The sequence below is a fragment of the Pipistrellus hanaki genome (assembly GCF_964339955.1).
Source record: "Pipistrellus hanaki genome assembly, chromosome: 19".
Lineage (NCBI taxonomy): Eukaryota > Metazoa > Chordata > Mammalia > Chiroptera > Vespertilionidae > Pipistrellus > Pipistrellus hanaki.
Genome location: NC_140521.1, coordinates 839,517 through 857,685, shown reverse-complemented (window position 1 = coordinate 857,685; position 18,169 = coordinate 839,517). Strand labels below are relative to the sequence as shown.

The following is an 18,169-nucleotide window of genomic DNA, read 5'->3' as shown; positions in this document are numbered from 1 at the left end:
TCAGCCTCGCCGGCCCTGTCACCTGCCCTCCCCGCACCTGCCCGCCCTGGACCTGCCCCCCCCCGCCCCTGCCCACCCGGACCTGCCCCCCCCGGACCTCCCCCCCCCAGGACCTGCCCCCCCCCGGACCTGCCCGCCACGGACCTGCCCCCCACCCCGCACCTGCCCACCCTGGACCTGCCCCGGGACCCGGGACCTGCCCACCCGGACCTGCCCCCCCCCCACGGACCTGCCCACCCGGACCTGCCCCCCCACCCGGACCTGCCCACCCGGACCTGCCCCCCCCTCGGACCTGTCCCCCGACCCCTCCCCCCCCCCCCCCGGACCTGCCCGCCATCCTCAGCCCCGACCTTGGGAACTCCTACCGCGGCGCCCCCAGCGCGACCAGACCTCCCCGCCCTTCTTGGGGAGCCAACCTGCGCCCCGCCCCCCCCCCCCCCCCCCGGGTCTCCCCAGCCTCCGCGCCCCGCGCCCTCCCCCGGGGACGCCGGGGAGTGGCCTGTCCCGCCGCCTATCACCCCGCTCCGGGGCCCCGCCCCGCCCCCGCCTCCCGCCCCGCCCTCCCCTCCCTCCGCCCCGTCCTCCGGCTCCGGGGCCGCCGCTCACTCTCCCCGCGGCTCCGGCGGCGGCGGGCGCGGCGGCGGGAGGCCGGGATGGGACGGGCGCTGGGACGCAGCAGCCGCGGAGGCGGCGGCGGAGGCGGCGGCGGCCGGGGCCAGGCCGCTCGGACCCAGCGCGGCGCTGCCGGCGAGGGTGCGGGGCGCTGAGCCTGGACCCGCTCCCTCCGCGCCCGGCGCAGCCCGAGAAGCGCCGCCGCCCGCCCGGAGGAGCCGGGAGGAGCCATGCCCGCCGCCCCCGCCTAGCGCCGGGCCGCCGGAGCGAGGACCATGCGGCCGCCGCTCGGGCTGCTGCTGGCGCTGGCCGCGCTCCGCTGCCCAGGTAACGCCCCGGGACCCCCGCCCGGCCCCGCGCCGCGCGCAAAGTTGGCTCCGGCTCCGGGCGGCCGCCTCCATCCCGAGTCCCCGCTGACTTGGGGAGACCTGGGGGACCTGGGGAGACCCTGGGAGCCGGGGGTGTCCCCGGCACAGACCCCCTTTCCAAGCGCGAGCCCGCGCGCCCCCCTCCCCGCTCCCCTGCGGAGCCCAGGAGGCGAGTGGGGGCGCGCCTCCAGGAATCCAGCCCCCCGCCGCGCCTCGGGGCGCCGTCCCCCCGCCCACCCGGGTCCTGGCTCTCGCGGGGTTTCGCTGTGGGGGCGCAGGGGGACCCCCGCTCTCGGCTCCCGCATGCCCGTGGGCGCGGGGCCCGGAGTTCCCGGGACACCTGCGGGCCCGGCCCGCTCAGGGCGCCTCCGCCCGCGGGGTCTGGCGCGTCCCCCGCTGCTCCCCACGCCCGGCGCCCAGGACCCCCCACCCCCCAGGGGCCTGGCCCGGGGCTCCCCCACACCCGGCCGCCCCCGCGCGCCGACCCCAGGCCGCCGGGCAGCCGCGGGGCCTCCGGGAACGCGGGATGCCCGCCGCCGGCGCCGGGGTTCGGGGTCCGGGAGCAAGGTTCCGCCTGCCCCGGCGCCGTGCGCGTGGGAACCGCAACCCGCCCGGCTCCCTCCCGTCTCCGCGGGGTCCGGAGAGCCTCCGCCGCCCGGCGCGGCTCTGGGCCGGTTCTGGGGGAACGCGGCTCCGGAACGCCGGTCCCCCCTCCCCCGCCGCCGGCCGCGGAGGAGCCGCGGAGAGGCGCAGGGACCGGGGCGCGCGAGGCGGGAGCTCCCTTCGCCGACCTTCCCGGGCGGGACGCGCGGGCGGGGGGCCGGCGGGCGGCTCCGGCCTCAGACACCCCCGCCCCGGGCTCCACGGAGGCAGCCCCGCCGCGCGGGCACCGGTGCGGGGGGCGCGCAGCCCGAACTTTTCAGCTCCAGCGTCCGGGGAGGCGGCGGAGGAGCCCGGCGTGTCCGTCCGCGTCCCCGTGCGCTGCGGTGCGTGGGAGCCTGAGCGCCGTCTCCCTGTGAGGGCCCCCCGCCCGGTGACCCCGAATGTGTGAGGGAACCTCAGTCCGGCCCGGAGGAGGCGCTGGGCCCGAGGCGCCTGCCCAGCCGCATCCCCTCTCGGTTCTGCCCGGCGAGTCCGCGGCGCCGGGCACCGGAGAGCGGGCCGCTGCGGGGGGAGGTGCGGGCGGCGCCCGGGCCCGGTTTCCAGGGCGCACAGCCTGGGGGCTCGGCCGAGGCTTTGTGTCTCCCCGGGCTCAGCGCTGGCCTGGGGGCCTCCGGAGCGAGCGCTGGACCTTTCCCGGAGAAGCCGCCGGCCTCGGGCTGTACAAAGAGAACATGGGGAGCCCCCGGGGCCCCCCATCTTCCCCCTGGCCACTGAGAGCTCGTGCGCGGCTGGGGAGGCCTGGGCCCCGCAGGGCAGCCGTGCCACCCTGAACTCTGTTGCTGGCCGCGCTCCTGGCCCGGCTGCCCTGGCCGGGCAGCCCCCCCCCCCATCGCCTGCCTGGGGGAGCTCCTGTGTACCCCCCCCCCCCCCAGGGACAGCAGAGACAGTCGGTGCCTATATTTAGCCGCAGTTAGCGGCGCTGGGGGAACCAGGCTGGATTCCTGAAGATACTTAGTTGCCTGCGGTGGGTGAGGAGGGTCTGCGGGAGCGAACCAGCTTCCCTCGGAGCAGGTGGCCTTGGGGGGTCCTTCGGGCACGATCTGCCCCCGGCGCGGGGCGGAGGGGCAGGCGGAGGGGAGAGGCGGAAGGGCCTGCTCTCCGCGGCGCTGCCTGCGCTCACCGTGCCCGCGCCCCCTCCGGCGTGGGCAGCTGCCTGGCAAAGAGCGAGGTGGGCGCGCTTCTCGGAACCAGATGGGCCTGTGCTGGGGCGAGTCCGCACCGCCCGGCCCCGCGGCCAGGGGGCCCGCGATGGAAGCGCCTCAGTGCGGGCGGAGGCTTGGCCACGGAGGCGCGCGGGGGCCTCCCCGCAGGGGGGTGCGGGGGGTGCGGAGGGGTGGACCCTGCGCCGGTGACCGTGACCGTGTGGGTGGGAGAAGGGCCTTGGGGGTGGCAGCTCTGGGAGCGGGAGGAGGGCACCGCCTGGCTCTCCTGACAACGGGGTGGGGGCCTCTGGGTGTGGGGGTGTCTCTGGAGAGGCGGCCTGGGGGGGGGGGGGCAGGCCGTGGGATACAAATGCTGGCGCCGCCCCGGAGTGATTTAATGGCGGGACAGGGCCGTTCCCAGCGTAAATCACTGCAGCCCCGCCCGCCCCCACCGGAGGCAGAGGGGGGGAAAGGGGGCGGGGGGAATGGGGGGCCTCTGTCTGGGCTTCAGGGCTGGGAGCCAGCAATGGGCATGGGCTGCCTGGGTCCAGGGGCACCAAGGAAACCCCCGCTGGTTGGCGGGGAGTCTGGGCGGGTGTTCGCGGCGGCAAAGGCCTTGCTGGGGCCTCGTTCCCGGAGGGGGGCCCCCTCCCCCAGTTGTCTGCGGCTGGGGGGCCCCTTCCTTCCGTGCTGGGTCTGAGCTGGATGCGACGAGGAGGTCCCTTTCCCGCTGGCGCTCTGCATTCAGCACAGGTTCCCGCCCCCCCATCACGGGGACCCCCGGCACCCCAGGCGGCACCCCCGGGGATGGACAGTGAGCTCCCCACCGTCCCCAGAGCGATCGAGCGGACTCAGAGCCCGGCCGGGTGGCTCAGGGGTTGAGCGATGACCTAGGAGCCAGGAGGTCACGGTTAGATTCCGGTCGGGGGGCGCAGGCCCTGGTTGTGGGCTCCATCCCCACTAGGGGGCGTGCGGGAGGCAGTGGGTGGATGATGATTCTCATCATGGATGTTTCTCTCTCTCCCTTCCCCTCTCCCTTCTTCTCTGAAATCCATAAAATATATTTAAAAATTTAAAGAAAAGAATAGGCCAGAACCGGTTTGGCTCAGTGGATAGAGCGTCGGCCTGCAGACTGAAGGGTCCCAGGTTCGATTCCAGTCAAGAGCATGTACCTTGGTTGCAGCCACATCCCCACTAGTGGGTGTGCAGGAGGCAGCTGATGGATGTTTCTCTCTCATCGATGTTTCTAACTCTCTATCCCTCTCCCTTCCTCTCTGTAAAAAATCAATAAGATATATTTTCAATAAAGAATGGGACTCGGGGTACACCCCCCATCGGCCCCTCCGCACTGGGGCCAGAGGAGACGCGGCCGGTCCGCGAGGGGGTGTCTGGTCGGGGCTGGTCACACACGTTCTCTGTATGAAAACTCCCAGGTCTGTCTCACGCCACCGCCCTGGGCTTCGGTGCCAATGCGGAGCCCGGTGGGAGGTGTCAGTACCGCGGTGCAGTCTCTGCCTTCTCTCTGGGAACGGGGAGATCCGGTCCAGGCCCTGGAGCTCGCTGAGGCTCAGTTTGCCCATCTGTGCAATGGGCCTGTCTCCACCCTCCGGGCCGCTGTGGCCCAGTGCCCCCGGCGGGCTGTCTGATAAGCAGCAGACCCGTCTTCCTCCGGGATCCAGAGACCCGGAAGCCCGGGAACAAGGGGTGGGCGTGTCCCTTCTGAGGAGGAGCTCTTTGCTCTCCTGGGGGGTCAGAGGGCACTCCTCCCATCCGGGCTCCTCCCTCCGGCCTCATCAGCTCCCGGAGGCCCCGCCCCCCAACTCCATCACCTGGGGGCCGGGAGGTTCCAACATATGGGTTTGGGGCGTGCAACCCTTGACAGGGCAGTTCCTGCACCCCTCCACCCCTCTGTTTCCTCTGCCCCTCCCGCCGCCCTCAGGGTTCGCCCCACCCCCTCCACACCTGACCATAATTGATCAATCCCCTCGCCTTACGGCCCCAAAGTTGTTATAAAAAAAATCAATGGAGTCGATCGGACTTGCTGCGTGGCATGGCTGCGGTGCTGGCGGCGGTCTGCAGGCACCGACCTGGGTGAACCCCGGGGGAGCCCAGCACACAGCGCCAGCCCCCCACCCCTGCTCCGGGTGAATGGACAGGGAAACCCCGCCCGGCCCCGATCCGCAGGCCTGCGGGGCGGGCGCTGGGGCGGGTGTGGAAGGCGGGCGCGGGCTCTGCCAGCTGCGGGCCGGGTGTCCTTGCGTGCTGGGTCTGCCCGGCTCTCTGTGCGGGGTCTGGGGACGTGTTTCCACTCCGGCCCGGGGTTCTCCTTCTGTGGCCCTGGGCTTCTCCTCAATCGAATTCCGTTTTCTCCGCCTCCTCTCGCGATACTTACCCACGTGTAAGCTCAGCCAGACCCTGTCAAACACGTCGCTTGTTATTGTCTGCACCCCTGAAACCAGGCAGCGCCCAACGACGGCCCGGGGGTCAAACCCGGCCCTCCACTTGTGTGTTTCAATAAAGCTTTATTGCAACACAGCTGTGCCCGTGTGTGTGCACACTGTCTGTGGCTGCTTTCTCACCACAGCGACGCAGGCCATTGTGACAGATCCTATGGCCTGCAAAGCCCCAATACATGCCCTAACGCTGGCCTTCCCCCCCCCTCCCCCCAAGACCGAGTTTGCCTTCGGTCGTCAAACGGGCTGCTCTGTGCAAATGGGCGTTTACAGCCCTTTGTGGTCCAGAACCAGAGCCTTTGAACGGGAGAAAACATTGCCCAGCGTGTCTGAGTGAGAAGAATTGTGGGTCTCAGTTGAAAAGGAAAAACATATTGATCGGACGCCGCCATCGGCCCCGCGATGGTCCTGGGCGGGTGGGGCTGGGTGACTGCAGGAGCGTTTATGTAACGGATTAAAAATAGCGCCGCACGTGCGGCGGGCGGGTATTTTTTGCTCCGCAGGCGAAGCGGGCTGATGGCTCCAGCTCAGAAGACCCCGCACGGGGGCGCTGCGGAGGGAGCTAGTGCGCGAGGGCCCGCCCTTAGCTCTTTTGCCCTGGGAATGACAACCACCTGCGTACTGGTTACAGCTGACCAGAGCCGCCGAAACTGGTGTGGCTCAGTGGATAGAGTGTTGGCCTGTGGACTGAAGGGTCCCAGGTTCGATTCCGGTCAAGGGCAGGTACCTTGGTTGCAGGCACATCCCCAGTACTGGGTGTGCAAGAGGCAGCTGATCAATGATTCTCTCTCATCGATGTTTCTAACTCTCTATCCCTCTCTATTTCTCTCTGTAAAAATCAATTTTATATATATATAAAAGCCGACCAGAGCCCGCGTCCCCAGTTTATGGGGACACCCAGGTCTGCTCTCCGCACTGAGATGTCGGGGGGGCGGGGGGGCATGGAAATATGGACTGAGCGATTCCCTGCTGCCTCAGAGATGGGGTTCCCCAGACATACAGAGGGGGTTCAGAGACAATTGCCAGGGGCCATCCCACCCACTAGGAGCACTGTCATCTTTTTTTTTTTTTTTTTTAATATATATATTTTATTGATTTTCTTTATAGAGAGGAAGGGAGAGGGCTAGAGAGTTAGAAACATAGACCAGCTGCCTCCTGCACGCCCCCTACTGGGGATGTGCCCACAACCAAGGTAGATGCCCTTGACTGGAATCGAACCTGGGACCTTTCAGTCCGCAGGCCGATGCTCTATCCACTGAGCCCAGCCAGCCGGGCTGGAAGGAGTTTGCTAGCACCTCCTGTTAGCTTTTGCTCTCTCCGGCCATTTAGTTAAGTTCCGTCTGCTGCTCCTCCAGCACCTTCCCTCTCCGTTTCCAGCGCCTGATGGAAAGAAAGGCCTGGGGCTCAGGTGCCAGCTGCCGGGGTTTGGATCCCAGCTCCGCCACTTGTTTGCTGCGTGACTTTGGGTGTGAGGTCACCAGCCTTCAGCCACTGTCCCCCCCCCTCCCCCCCCCGGAATTCCTCCGTTATCAGAATTACTCTGTTATCCCGCGGCTCCGCTGGGAAAGGTGACCCACAGCCCCAGGGGCTCCTGGGAGAGCCTGGGGTCCTTCCGGCCCAGAAGGGGGGGCGGTGCTGCCGGCCGCACAGCTGCGGGGACCCAGGAGGCGGGCGGGGGCGCCTCCGCCATGCGCTTCACCTGCGGGGTTTCCCAAGCTCCGGCCGCGCCTCAGTCCTTCCGTCCGTCCTTCCGTCCATCCGCCCTGGGTTGTCGGGCGGCCTCCCTGCTGGGGAGCTGGTCCCCCCTGAGGCCTGAGGGTGAGGGTGGCGGTGATTATTAGGGTGTCAGGGCCGGACCCCCCGCCGGCAGATTCGGGCGCTGGGGGTCCCGGGTGGGAGGCGGAGCGCCCGCCAGAGGGGGCTTGGGGCCGGGAGTGTGACCCCCAGGCGGCAGGGCTGGGGGTCGGTGACCCGGCGGGGTCATGCGTGGACAGCTCTGAGCCCCTCAGCCCCCCCCCCCATCTGGAAAATGGGGGTGCGGGCTCTCAGGTCCCATAAAGAGCATCTCTGATGCCGCAGACCCGCCCCGCCTGGCCCTCCAGGGTGAGCACGGGGTGGGCGTGGCCCAGTAACAAGAGGAGCGGAGGCACCTGGGACCCAGGGTGCCCGGATGAAGCCTGGGCCCCCGCACGCACACGTCACGGGTGCTGGCGTCCACCGTCCCTGTCGGGCCCACAGCCCTCGGGAGAGGTTTGGGAAGAGCCGACAGCGGTTAAATAAATACAATCCAGCCCGGCCGGTGTGGCTCAGGGGCTGAGCTTTGACCTAGGAACCAGGAGGTCAGGGTTCGATTCCCGGTCAGAGCACAGGCCCAGGTTGTGGACTCCATCCCCAGTACGGGGTGTGCAAGTGGCAGCTGATCGATGTCTCTCTCTCATCGATGTTTCTGGCTCTCTATTCCTTTCCCCTTCCTCTCTGTAAAAAAATCCATAAAATATATTTTAAAAAATAAATATACAGTATTTTTCAAAGAAAAATGAGAAAGGTCACCGCCCAACCCCCCTTTTCCCCCCGAGTGAGGGAGAGGGCCCAGTCAGCTCTTTGCCGACACCCCCCCTGGCTCCGGCGACGGGGACGGGGACGGGGACAGGGACAGGACAGGGACGGGGATGGGGACGGGGACGGGGACAGGGACAGGACAGGGACGGGGATGGGGATGGGGATGGGGGTGGGGACGGGGATGGGGGTGGGGACAGGGACGCTGTGTGGAGGTTAGCTTCTCTGTGGCCTCGTAGCGCTGTCTCTGGCTGCCTCACGCTCAGCACAGAAATGAGATCTGAAAATCTCAAACACCCACGCCGCGCTCCAGGCTGGGAGAGAAGAACCCCGCGTTCCCATCAGCCCCTCCCGCTGGGCCGCGGGGAGGGGGCGGGGCTGGGGTTTGGGGGAGGCGGGGTTCCCCGCGGTGAACCCTGAGGGCCCTGTGTTCAGCTCTAAGACAGCAACGCCAGGCTGGCTCGGAGGGACGGGAGCATCTCGCTCGTGTGAAGCTTTTTTATTTTTAAAATCAGAATTCTCAGCCATGGCACTCCCCGGCTTCCACCCCCAGGAACTGAAAACAGCCCCCAAGCCCAGACCGCCTGGTGGCGGACCTGGCCTCCGCCTTCTGACAGAGAATGTCGGGGCGAGGGTCCCCGTGGCGTGCCTTCGTGGCCGCGCGCAGACCCGCCTGTTTGCTTTGCTCTCTCAGCTGTTTATGGATCTCCGAGAGGCAGGGAGAGAAACAGCCGTGAGGAGAGAGAGCCAGGGACTGGCTGCCTCCAGCAGGCCCCGCACCGGGGACGGAGCCCGCCACCCGGGCCTGAGCCCTGACCGGGATCGAACCCTGACCTCCGGGTTCACAGGTCGGCGCTCAGCCACGGAGCAGGTGCCGGCGCTCCTCTCCGGAGCCGGCTCTCCAGGGAAACTCTCTGGGGTCCGGCGGGAGCACAGTCCACGCCCGCCTGTGCCCGGGGCTTCGGCCGGGGGACTGGCAGTTACCCCCGGGGGTAACCTCATGCCCATAAACGGCTAAGAGTGTGAGGCCGGGTGCCGCTCTGTCCCTCAGAGGCTGTGGGTGGAGCCGTGACGGAGCAGTGCCGTGGGGAGACCCTGTGCCCGGGGACTCCGTGTGGGCGCAGTGGTCACGGGCCGACTTTGTGTCACATACATGGACTCTTCTTTCTGTTGGGAATGTATTTTTAAAAAATATATTTTATTGATTTTTTTTTTTTTTTTTTTTTTTTTTACAGAGAAGAAGGGAGAGGGATAGAGAGTTAGAAACATCAATCAGCTGCCTTTTGTACCCCTCCCCCACACTGGGGATGTGCCCGAAACCAAGGCACATGCCCTTGACCTGAATTGAACCCGGGACCCTCCAGTCCGCAGGTCGACACTCTATCCACTGAGCCAAACCAGTCAGGGCATGGCAATGTATTTTTATTGACTTCAGAGAGAGGAAGGGAGAAGGAGAGAGAGAGAAACATCAATGATGAGAGAGAATCATGGAGGGATTCCTCCTAGGGATGGAGCCGCAACCCGGGCCTGTGCCCTTAACCCAGATAGAACCATGACCTCCTCGTTCATAGGCAGGTGCTCAACCACTGAGCCACACTGGCCGGGCTACATTAACGCTTCTGATCCTCACAGAAGTCCCATGAGGAAGGGGCTCTGTTGTCCCCACTTTGCAGACGAAGAAACTGAGGCACAGAGAGGCTGAGTATGGGGGTAGGTCAGAGGGGCTGGGGGAGCCCTCCTCCCGCCGGGCCTGGGTTTCCCAGCCGCACCAGGTGGACAGAGGAGTTCGGAGTTCACGGGCCTCTGGACCCCGCTGCTGCCTCCGTCAGCACCTGGAGGCCCCGGGGAGCTGGCACACGTGTGAGCAGCTGCAGATGGCCGGTGCCAGGAGGGATTGCGTCCGGATCTCGATGAATGGAGGGTTGTGGCGGTCGGCGCCTGGGCTGCTGACCCTGAGAACATTCTGGGGGAAGTGGAACCGTGTGTGCCTGGATGGCCCCCCGACCTCACCCTTTGGGACCTCAGCTACTATGTCCCCGAGGATGGACGGGGCTCAAGGAGACTGGAACTCAGATGCTCTTAAAAAAAAAAAAAAAGAAGAAGAAGAAATAAATATATTAAATATATTTTTATTCATTTCAGAGAGGAAGGGAGGAGGGAAAGAGATAAAAACATCAATGATAAAAAACAAACAAACAAAAATCAATGATGATGAGAGAACCATCTATTGGCTGACTCCTGAACGCCCCCTACTGGGGAATCCAGCGCTACCTGGGCACGTGCCCTTAATGGGAATCGAACTGTGACCTCCCGGTTGATGATGCTCAACCACTGAGCCGCCCAGCTGGGCGAACCCAGATGCTTTTGCAACGGGGCCAGCAGCGGGGGCGGAACCTCCAAAGCTGGGAAACCTGCAGTGCGAGCCCCGTGCACGGAGGAATGGAAAGAGTGTCCCACCGCCGACTCCGGGGTCACCTGCCCAGCAGCCACCCTCTTTCCGAACCCCCCCCCCCTTTTTTTTTCTTCAATAACACCTGTTCTGGAGCCGGAGGGCCCAGCTCCAGAGGCGAGTACGGATTGGTCTCAGCCAGTGTCAATCAGCTTCCTCCTCGCCAGGGATTGGTTACGGCGTGGCCACGTGTCCAGGGTGTAGTCAATGAGGTGGAAGAGCAGAGCTCTAGGGGCTTCTTGGCAAACATCTCTCTGGCACGAGGCCGGCTGGCGGAAGTGCTGCTGCCCCTTCCTTGGTGCTTGGACCCCGTTGGGTAACCAAGGGGACCGCTTGGCAGCCGGAGGGGAGCAGAGCCGCGCTGGACCGGCGCCCAGCTCCCCGGCGCCGCCTCCTCCAGCCTCGGAAGCAGCCTGCCGCCCCCGCCCCGGAAGCTGGTTAAGTGAACCCGCGGGTCCTGGTGGCTCCCGCCCTGGGAGTTGCGTTTCCTGCGGGGGCTTCCTGCTGCGTGGGCCGCCCCCTCCAGGGGGTCTTTCCGAGGACTTCTCGAATATTCCAACCCTGTATCCAGGACTGGCCTTTATTTCATTTTATTATTATTTTAATATATTTTATTGATTTCTTTACCGAGAAGAACTGAGAGTTAGAAACATCGATTAGAGCCGAAACCAGTTTGGCTCAATGGATAGAGCATCAGCCTGCGGACCGAAAGGTCCCAGGTTCGATTCTGGTCAAGGGCATGTACCTTGGTTGCGGGCACATCCCCAGTAGAAGGTGTGCAAGAGGCAGCTGATCAATGATTCTCTCTCATTGATGTTTCTAACTATCCCTCTCTCTTCCTCTCTGTAAAAAATCAATAAAATATATTAAAAAAAAAAAAACATCGATTAGAGAGAAACATTGATCAGCTGCCTCCTGCACACACTCCCCTCCCCCCCCCACTGGGGATGTGCCTGCAACCAAGGTCCATGCCCTTGACGGGAATCGACCTGGGACCTAGGTTGAAGCTCAATCACCGAGCCTCGCCGGCCGGGCCAGGACTGGCTTTTAGGCTCCCCGCACTTGGCTAAAGGAGCACGGACCTCCATGTTGCTCCTGGGACAAGCGAGGCCATTGAATCCTGGCTACAAAGGGGCCTTCGTGTGACTTGGTCGCCGAGCCTCAGGTCCCTGCCTCCGGGAAGACCTCATTGCGATCTGCATTTAGTCAGGAATCTCGTTGTTGCCTCAAAGAGGAACACAGCTTAAACTGGAGCAATAAAGTATCTATCATCTATCTGTCATCTATCTATCGCTATCATCTATCCATCTGGCATCTTTCTATCGGAAGAATGGGTTGGCTCTGCAGGGGAGAAACCCAGACATAGGTTTTCTAAGGCAGCTTCAGGCACAGCTGCATCCAGGCGCTCAGGCAGCTTCAAGGGCCCCGGGTTTGATTCCCGTCAAGGGCATGGACCTTGGTTGCGGGCACATCCCCAGTGGGGGGCGTGCAGGAGGCAGTTGGTCGATGTTTCTCTCTCATTGATGTTTCTGGCTCTCTATCCCTCTCCCTTCCTCTTCGTAAAAAATCAATATAATATATTTAAAAAAGTAAAAATAAAATGTCCTCTTCCAAGAAATTCTCCTACTTTTCCTTCTCCTTCTTCACAAAAGCAACTTTTTACTTTTCTAACTTAAAAACAATATTTTTATTGGTTTCAGAGAGGAAGGGAGAGAGAGAGAGAGAGAGAGAGAGAGAGAGAGAGAGAGAGAAACAGAAATGATGAGAATGATTGATTGTCTGCCTCCCGTACACCCCCTCCTGGGGATTGAGCCCACAACCCCGGCATGTGCCCTTGACCAGAATCGAACCCGGGACCTTTCAGTCCCTAGGCCCGTGGTCGGCAAACTGCGGCTCGAGAGCCACATGCGGCTCTCTGGCCCCTGGAGTGTGGCTCTTCCACAAAAGACCACGGCCCGGGCGAGTCTGTGTTGAAGACGTGGCGTTAGAAGAAGCTTAAGTTTAAAAAACGTGTCTCTCCAAAGACATGCCAGTCGTTGTCCTGTCCATATTTGGCTCTGAGGACGATGAGTTTGCCGACCACGGGGTAGACTAATGGCGGCACAGACCGTCCGTCCAGACCGTGGACAGCTCCCGGGGCGTGTCCGGCCGGCGAGCGGCTCCGGGGCCGTGGGTTCTACGTCGGCTGCGGGAGGAAGTTTCAGGCCCAAATATAGACTCACCACCTGCTTGCCAAGACAGACGGGCGCGTGCTGTCACCGCGGGACGTTCTTCAATGTGCAGAGTCACATCCGGCATTTATCCCTCCTCTCTCCCTCCCCCCCACCCCCTCATAAATATGCAAACAGCTCCGCATCATCCCGGACCCGGCCGTTAATTAAGGGGGGTGTTTCTGAGAGCGTCCTGTTCCTTTCCGCTTTTAGTTCTGGCAGCAGCGTCGCCGTGGCCTCTCCGGGCAGAGCGTCCGGTGACGGCCGCTTTGGGATGAGACGGCGGCCAGAGCGTCCGGTGACGGCCGCTTTGGGATGAGACGTCCTGGCCGCGGACGCTGCGGGCGGGGCCTGGCCGATGTGCCCGCGGCTGGTGGCCTGCCCGGAATCGAACCCGGACCTCCTGGGTCACCGGCCGGGGGAGGAAGTGTTCTCGGGAGCCGGTGTGTCAGAGAGAGAGCACCTTCCACAGTCAGGGCGCAACGGCGCTGGGAAGGCCCTCCTCTCCCGGAGTTGTCATGGCGACGGATGGGGCCAGAGGAAGCTCAGGTCTCTGCTGGCAGACCGTTAGCTGAGGCACCGGGCCTGCCTCAGGCGCCGCCCTCCACCTCCTCCCCGCGGTCTGAGTGTGTGTGTGTGTGTGTATGTGTGAGTGTGTGTGTGTGTGAGTGTGTGTGTGAGTGTGTGAGTGTGTGTGTGTGTGTGTGTGTGTGAGTGGTGTGTGAGTGTGTGTGTATGTGTGTGTATATGTGTGTTATTGTGTGTGTATGTGTGAGTGTGTGTGTTATTGTGTGTGTGTGAGTGTGTGTTATTGTGTGTGAGTGTGTCTGAGTGTGTGTGTGTGAGTGTGAGTGTGTGTTATTGTGAGTGTGTGGGTGTGTGTGCGTGTCTGAGTGTGAGTGTGTGTGTGTGTGAGTGTGTGTGTGTGAGTGTGTGTGTGGGAGTGTGTGGGAATGTGAGAGAGAGCGTGTGTGAGTGCATGAGTGAGCGGGTTGTGATTAAAGCGGGTTGAGGGTCTGATCTGGATTTCACAGAGCGATTCTGGGTCAGCGGTCCCTCCGTCGGCTCCTGTCAGCTCAGCGCCCAGACCTCGCGCTGAGGGTGAGGAGCCCGCGGCCGGGAGGCCAGCCGCCCTCTCGCCCTGACAGCCGGCGGAGCCCGTGGGGCGGCTGTGTCACCGCCTCCTGCATGTTAACGCGGCTGCTGAGGGCCATGGGGAGGCATGTGCGATGGCCAAGGAAGGTCGGGCATGGGTGTGTGTACGTGTGTGTGTGTGTGTGTGCAGGTGTGTGTGTGTGTGTGTGCAGGTGTGTGTGTGTGTACGTGCAGGTGTGTGTGTGTGTGTGCAGTGTGTGTGTGTGTGTGTGTGTGTACGTGCAGGTGTGTGTGTGTGCAGGTGTGTGTGCGTGTGTACATGCAGGTGTGTGTGTGTGTGTGTACGTGCAGGTGTGTCTGTGCCTGTGTGTGCCCCAAAGCTCCCACAGGCTGTTGGGGTGGAAATCTGAGCCCCGTAGAGCTGAGGTTGGCCCCAGACCCCTGAGCCGCACGGCCCCAGCCTGATTAAAAAAACAAATTTTTTTTAAATTGATGTCAGAGAGGAAGGGAGAGGGAGAGAGAGAAACATCCATGGTGAGAGGGAATCACTGGGGATGGAGCCCACAACCTGATCATGTGCCATGACAGGGAATCGAACCCTGACCTCCCGGTTCCTAGGTCAGCGCCCACCCACGGCCACGCCGCCGGCTTCCAGTTCCCCTCGTGTGGGCGAGTGGCCGAGCGGCTGTCCCGAGGTGAAGTGATGAGAGAGGAGGCCCGGAATGCCGTCCGCCTCCGGGTGAGGAACCCGGGATGACGCCGCCCACACGGCCACGGCCACAGCCACGGCCACGGCCACGGCACCAAAACCCTCTCTCCCGGACTGGAAAACATCGGAGCCGGGAGGACAGTGTTTGTGACTCACCCGGGCCGGCCGCTGTGGCTCCGCGCCATCACTTCTGCAGACACAGAGACAAACGGGCTGGCCCCGCGCCCAGGGCGGCATCCATCTCACTGCTCCTGGCTCGTTCCCGGCACTCGCCACTGCCGCCGGCTCCTGCCCGCTGGTGGGAGCCCGCGGCCCGGCCGGGAGCCGGGCGTCAGCAGCCACGGTCCCGGGTGTGGTGGTCGCCGGGGGCTTCGTGATTCTTTCTTTCTTTAAGCAAACACTTCTGTGGATGTGAGGGAGGAAGGGAGAGGGAGAGAAACATCCATGATGAGACTCATGGACCGGCTGCCTCCCGCACGCCCCCCACTGGGGATGGAGCCCGCACCCCGAGCCTGTGCCCTTGACCAGAATCAAACCCGGGACCCTTCAGTCCACAGGCCGACGCTCTATCCACGGAGCCAAATCGGCCAGGGCTTACATGTATTTTTTGATGATTTCAGAGAGGAAGGGAGAGGGAGAGAGAGAATCACTGATCGTCTGCTCCTGCCCCGCACGGGGGACGGAGCCCATAATTCCCGCCATGGGACCCGCCTGGGGATGGAACCGGGACCTCCTGGCTCCTAGGTGGACGCCCAGCCACGGAGCCGCGCGGGCGGGCCTGTGTGTGCTTGTCCGGCCACCGGCCCGGCCCTCAGAGCAGTCTGGGCCCCCGTGTGACTTCAGCACCGAGGACAGCTCCCCCAGCGCCGGTCCGTGAAAGGCTGCTGGGAGGTGCACACAGCGGGTGCACGGAGCCTGTGCGTGGGGCCTGCACCGGACCCGGTAAATTCGCTAACCAGCGTCACCGGGGAATTAAAAATAAAGAGAAGAAGGCCCAGCCGGAGCATTGGAACGTCCTCAGCGGCCACACCTTCGCGCCCGCCTCGCGGGCAGGGGGCGGGGGTCCTGGGAGTGTCCGCCGTGGGGCGGGGAGGGCGGTGTGAGCTCTCGGTCAGCGTCCAGCGAAATGTGTTTAAAAGACCCGACAGCGGCTTCTGTGCACACACAGGGGCCTCACCGGGGGTCAAGGACAATAGGGGCGGGGGCATGAGTGGGAGGGGCGGGGCATGAGTGGGGAGGGGCGGGGGCATGAGGGAGGAGGGGCGGGGCCATGAGTGGGGAGGGGCGGGGCCATGAGTGGGGAGGGGCGGGCCATGAGTGGGGAGGGGCGGGGCACGAGTGGGGAGGGGCGGGGCATGAGTGGGGAGGGGCGGGAATGAATGGGGGCTTGAGGACTAATTTGTGATTCCTTAATCGATAAAGAAATTAAAAAAAATAAAAGAACCGTCAGCGATGCCCTAACGGTGTGGCTCAGTGGATAGGGCATTGGCCTGCGGACTGAAGGGTCCCGGGTTCGATCCCAGTCAAGGGCAGGCATGTATCTTGGTTGCGGGCACATCCCCAGTGGGGGGCGTGCAGGAGGCAGCTGGTCGATGTCTCTCTCTCATCGATGTTTCTGGCTCTCTAGGCCTCTCCCTCCTTCTCTGTAAAAAATCATTTAAATATGTTTTTTTAAATTTTTTTATTTTATTGAGTTTTTACAGAGAAGAAGGGGGAGAGAGAGAGAGCGTTAGAAACGTCCATGAGAGAGAATCATCGATCAGCTGCCTTCTGCACACCCCCCACCGGGGATGTGCCCTCAACCAAGGTACATGCCCCTGACCGGAATCGAACCTGGGACCTTTCAGTCCGCAGGCCGACGCTCTACCCACTGAGCCACACCTGCCAGGGCCGGAGCAGCTTTCTGACTGCCCTTCCTGAGCACCGGGGTGGCTGGCCCTCCCGCGGGCGGAGGCACCGGGGCAGGCTGGCGTGGCAGCTGTGGGAGGGCGCTGGTGCCAGGCCAGAGAGGCGGGCAGCTCCCGGGCAGCTGGGGGCCGGGGGAGGCGGGGGCATAGCCGTGTTTGCTTCCACAGGGACAATCCCCGGGGCTGGGGCTCCGGGTCCCTGGGAGAGGTTCCCCTTTAGGCAATCGGCGCCCGGTCCGGCTCCGGGACCCCGTGCCCCTGGCCTGTGCGGCTCCCTGACCCCGTGCCCCCGGCCTGTGCGGCTCCGGGCCCCGTGCCCGCCGGCCTGTGGGGCTCCCTGACCCCGTGCCCCCGGCCTGTGCGGCTCCGTGCCCGGTGCCCCCGGCCTGTGCGGCTCCAGGACCCTGTGCCCCCGGCCTGTGGGGCTCCGGGCCCCGTGCCCCTGGCCTGTGCGGCTCCCTGACCCCGTGCCCCCGGCCTGTGCGGCTCCGGGCCCCGTGCCCGCCGGCCTGTGGGGCTCCCTGACCCCGTGCCCCCGGCCTGTGCGGCTCCCTGACCCCGTGCCCCCGGCCTGTGCGGCTCCGTGCCCAGTGCCCGCCGCCCTCCCGCAGTCCCCGGTGCCCGCTCCAGGGCCCGGGCGGGCGGGTTCCCGTGAGGCCGGCGCGGACACGTCGCGCGCGTTGGCACCGTCTCCGGAGCATGTGGTGCCCGTGCGGGCGGTTATTTCTGTGTGCGGTCGCTGATTCACTCCGTCGCCATGGCGATGGGTGGCGGAGGCGGGAGGAGGAAGTCGTGGCCTTATCCAGTGACCCCGACAGGAAGGAGCACCGTGGAGGCTTGTTTACCGCGGCCGCCCCGGCCCCCGCCACCCGCCTGGCACCCGGCACCCGCCCCGCGCCCGCCCAGCGCCCGGCTCCCCGGCACCCACCACCCACCCGGCACCCGCCCCGCGCCCGCGCTCCCCGCCGGGTCCCCCGCGGGGCTCCCACGTGTGACCGTCTCGCCGGGGACGCCCACCCGGGTGCTGGGGGCCAGGAGGCCCCGTGACCTCGCCGGGAGGTGCTCTCTGCCACGGAACATTCAGGAAGGCGCTGTTTTCAGTGTGAGTTTGTACATCTACCGTGTTTCCCCGAAAAGAAGACCTAGCGCATGGAAAGATAAGACATCCCCTGAAAATAAGACCTAGCGCAACTTTGGGAGAAAAAATTAATATAAGACACTGTCTTATTTTCGGGGAAACAGGGTATGTAGCAATGTGTGTGTGTTTGTGTGTGTGTGTTTGTGTGTGTGTGTGTGTGTTTGTGTGTGTGTTTGTGTGTGTTTGTATGTGTGTGTGTTTGTGTGTGTGTTTGTGTGTGTGTTTGTATGTGTGTGTGTTTGTGTGTGTGTTTGTGTGTGTTTGTATGTGTGTGTGTTTATGTGTGTGTGTTTGTGTGTGTGTGTTTGTGTGTGTGTTTGTGTGTGTGTGTTTGTGTGTGTCTTTTTAAAGATTTTAAGTACAAAATCCTAATTTATATTACACTAGAGGCCTGGTGCACGGAATTCGTGCACTTGGGGGCAGGGTTCCCCAGCCTGGCCTGTGCCCTCTCGCAGTCCGGGATCCCAGGGGGGCTGTCAGGCTGATGGCGAGGCCCAGGGTGAGGGGACTGAGCTGGCAGGTGGACGCCCTCAGGCTGACGCCGGCCGTGGCCGGGCTCCGGGCTCCGGGCTTGGGCTGAGCGATGCTCCCGTGGGGCAGCTATGCTGGGCCCCGCTGGCCCGAGGGGACCCGTGTTCCCAGCTTTTTGCTCTGACGCTGGGGCTGGTCCAGCGGCCGGAACGGCAGTCTGTTGGCCAATGAAATAGTGACCGCGAGATGGCTGTCTGTCCCCCTCGCCCGGGCGTGTCCGTCCGTCCGAGGGGAGCTGGGCAGAGCGGCTGGGCCGGCCCGGCTGAGGGGCGGGCGTGGAGGCGGGGCGGTGGGAACGGATGTGTTTCTCCGCGGGAAGCCCCGGAGGGGGTGGCG

At 64.2% G+C, this 18,169-nt stretch overlaps 1 protein-coding gene across 1 annotated transcript in view; it reads left to right on the top strand.

The window, feature by feature from the left end:
- Nucleotides 1-621: 621 nt before the first annotated feature.
- The window catches only part of TMEM132B (transmembrane protein 132B), a 36,954-nt gene continuing 19,406 nt past the window's right edge, over nt 622-18,169 (top strand). The window contains exon 1 of the mRNA XM_084867417.1: nt 622-939. Coding sequence (XP_084723543.1) covers nt 888-939 — 52 coding nt within the window. The 5' untranslated portion in view covers nt 622-887. The remainder of the gene's footprint in view (nt 940-18,169) is intronic.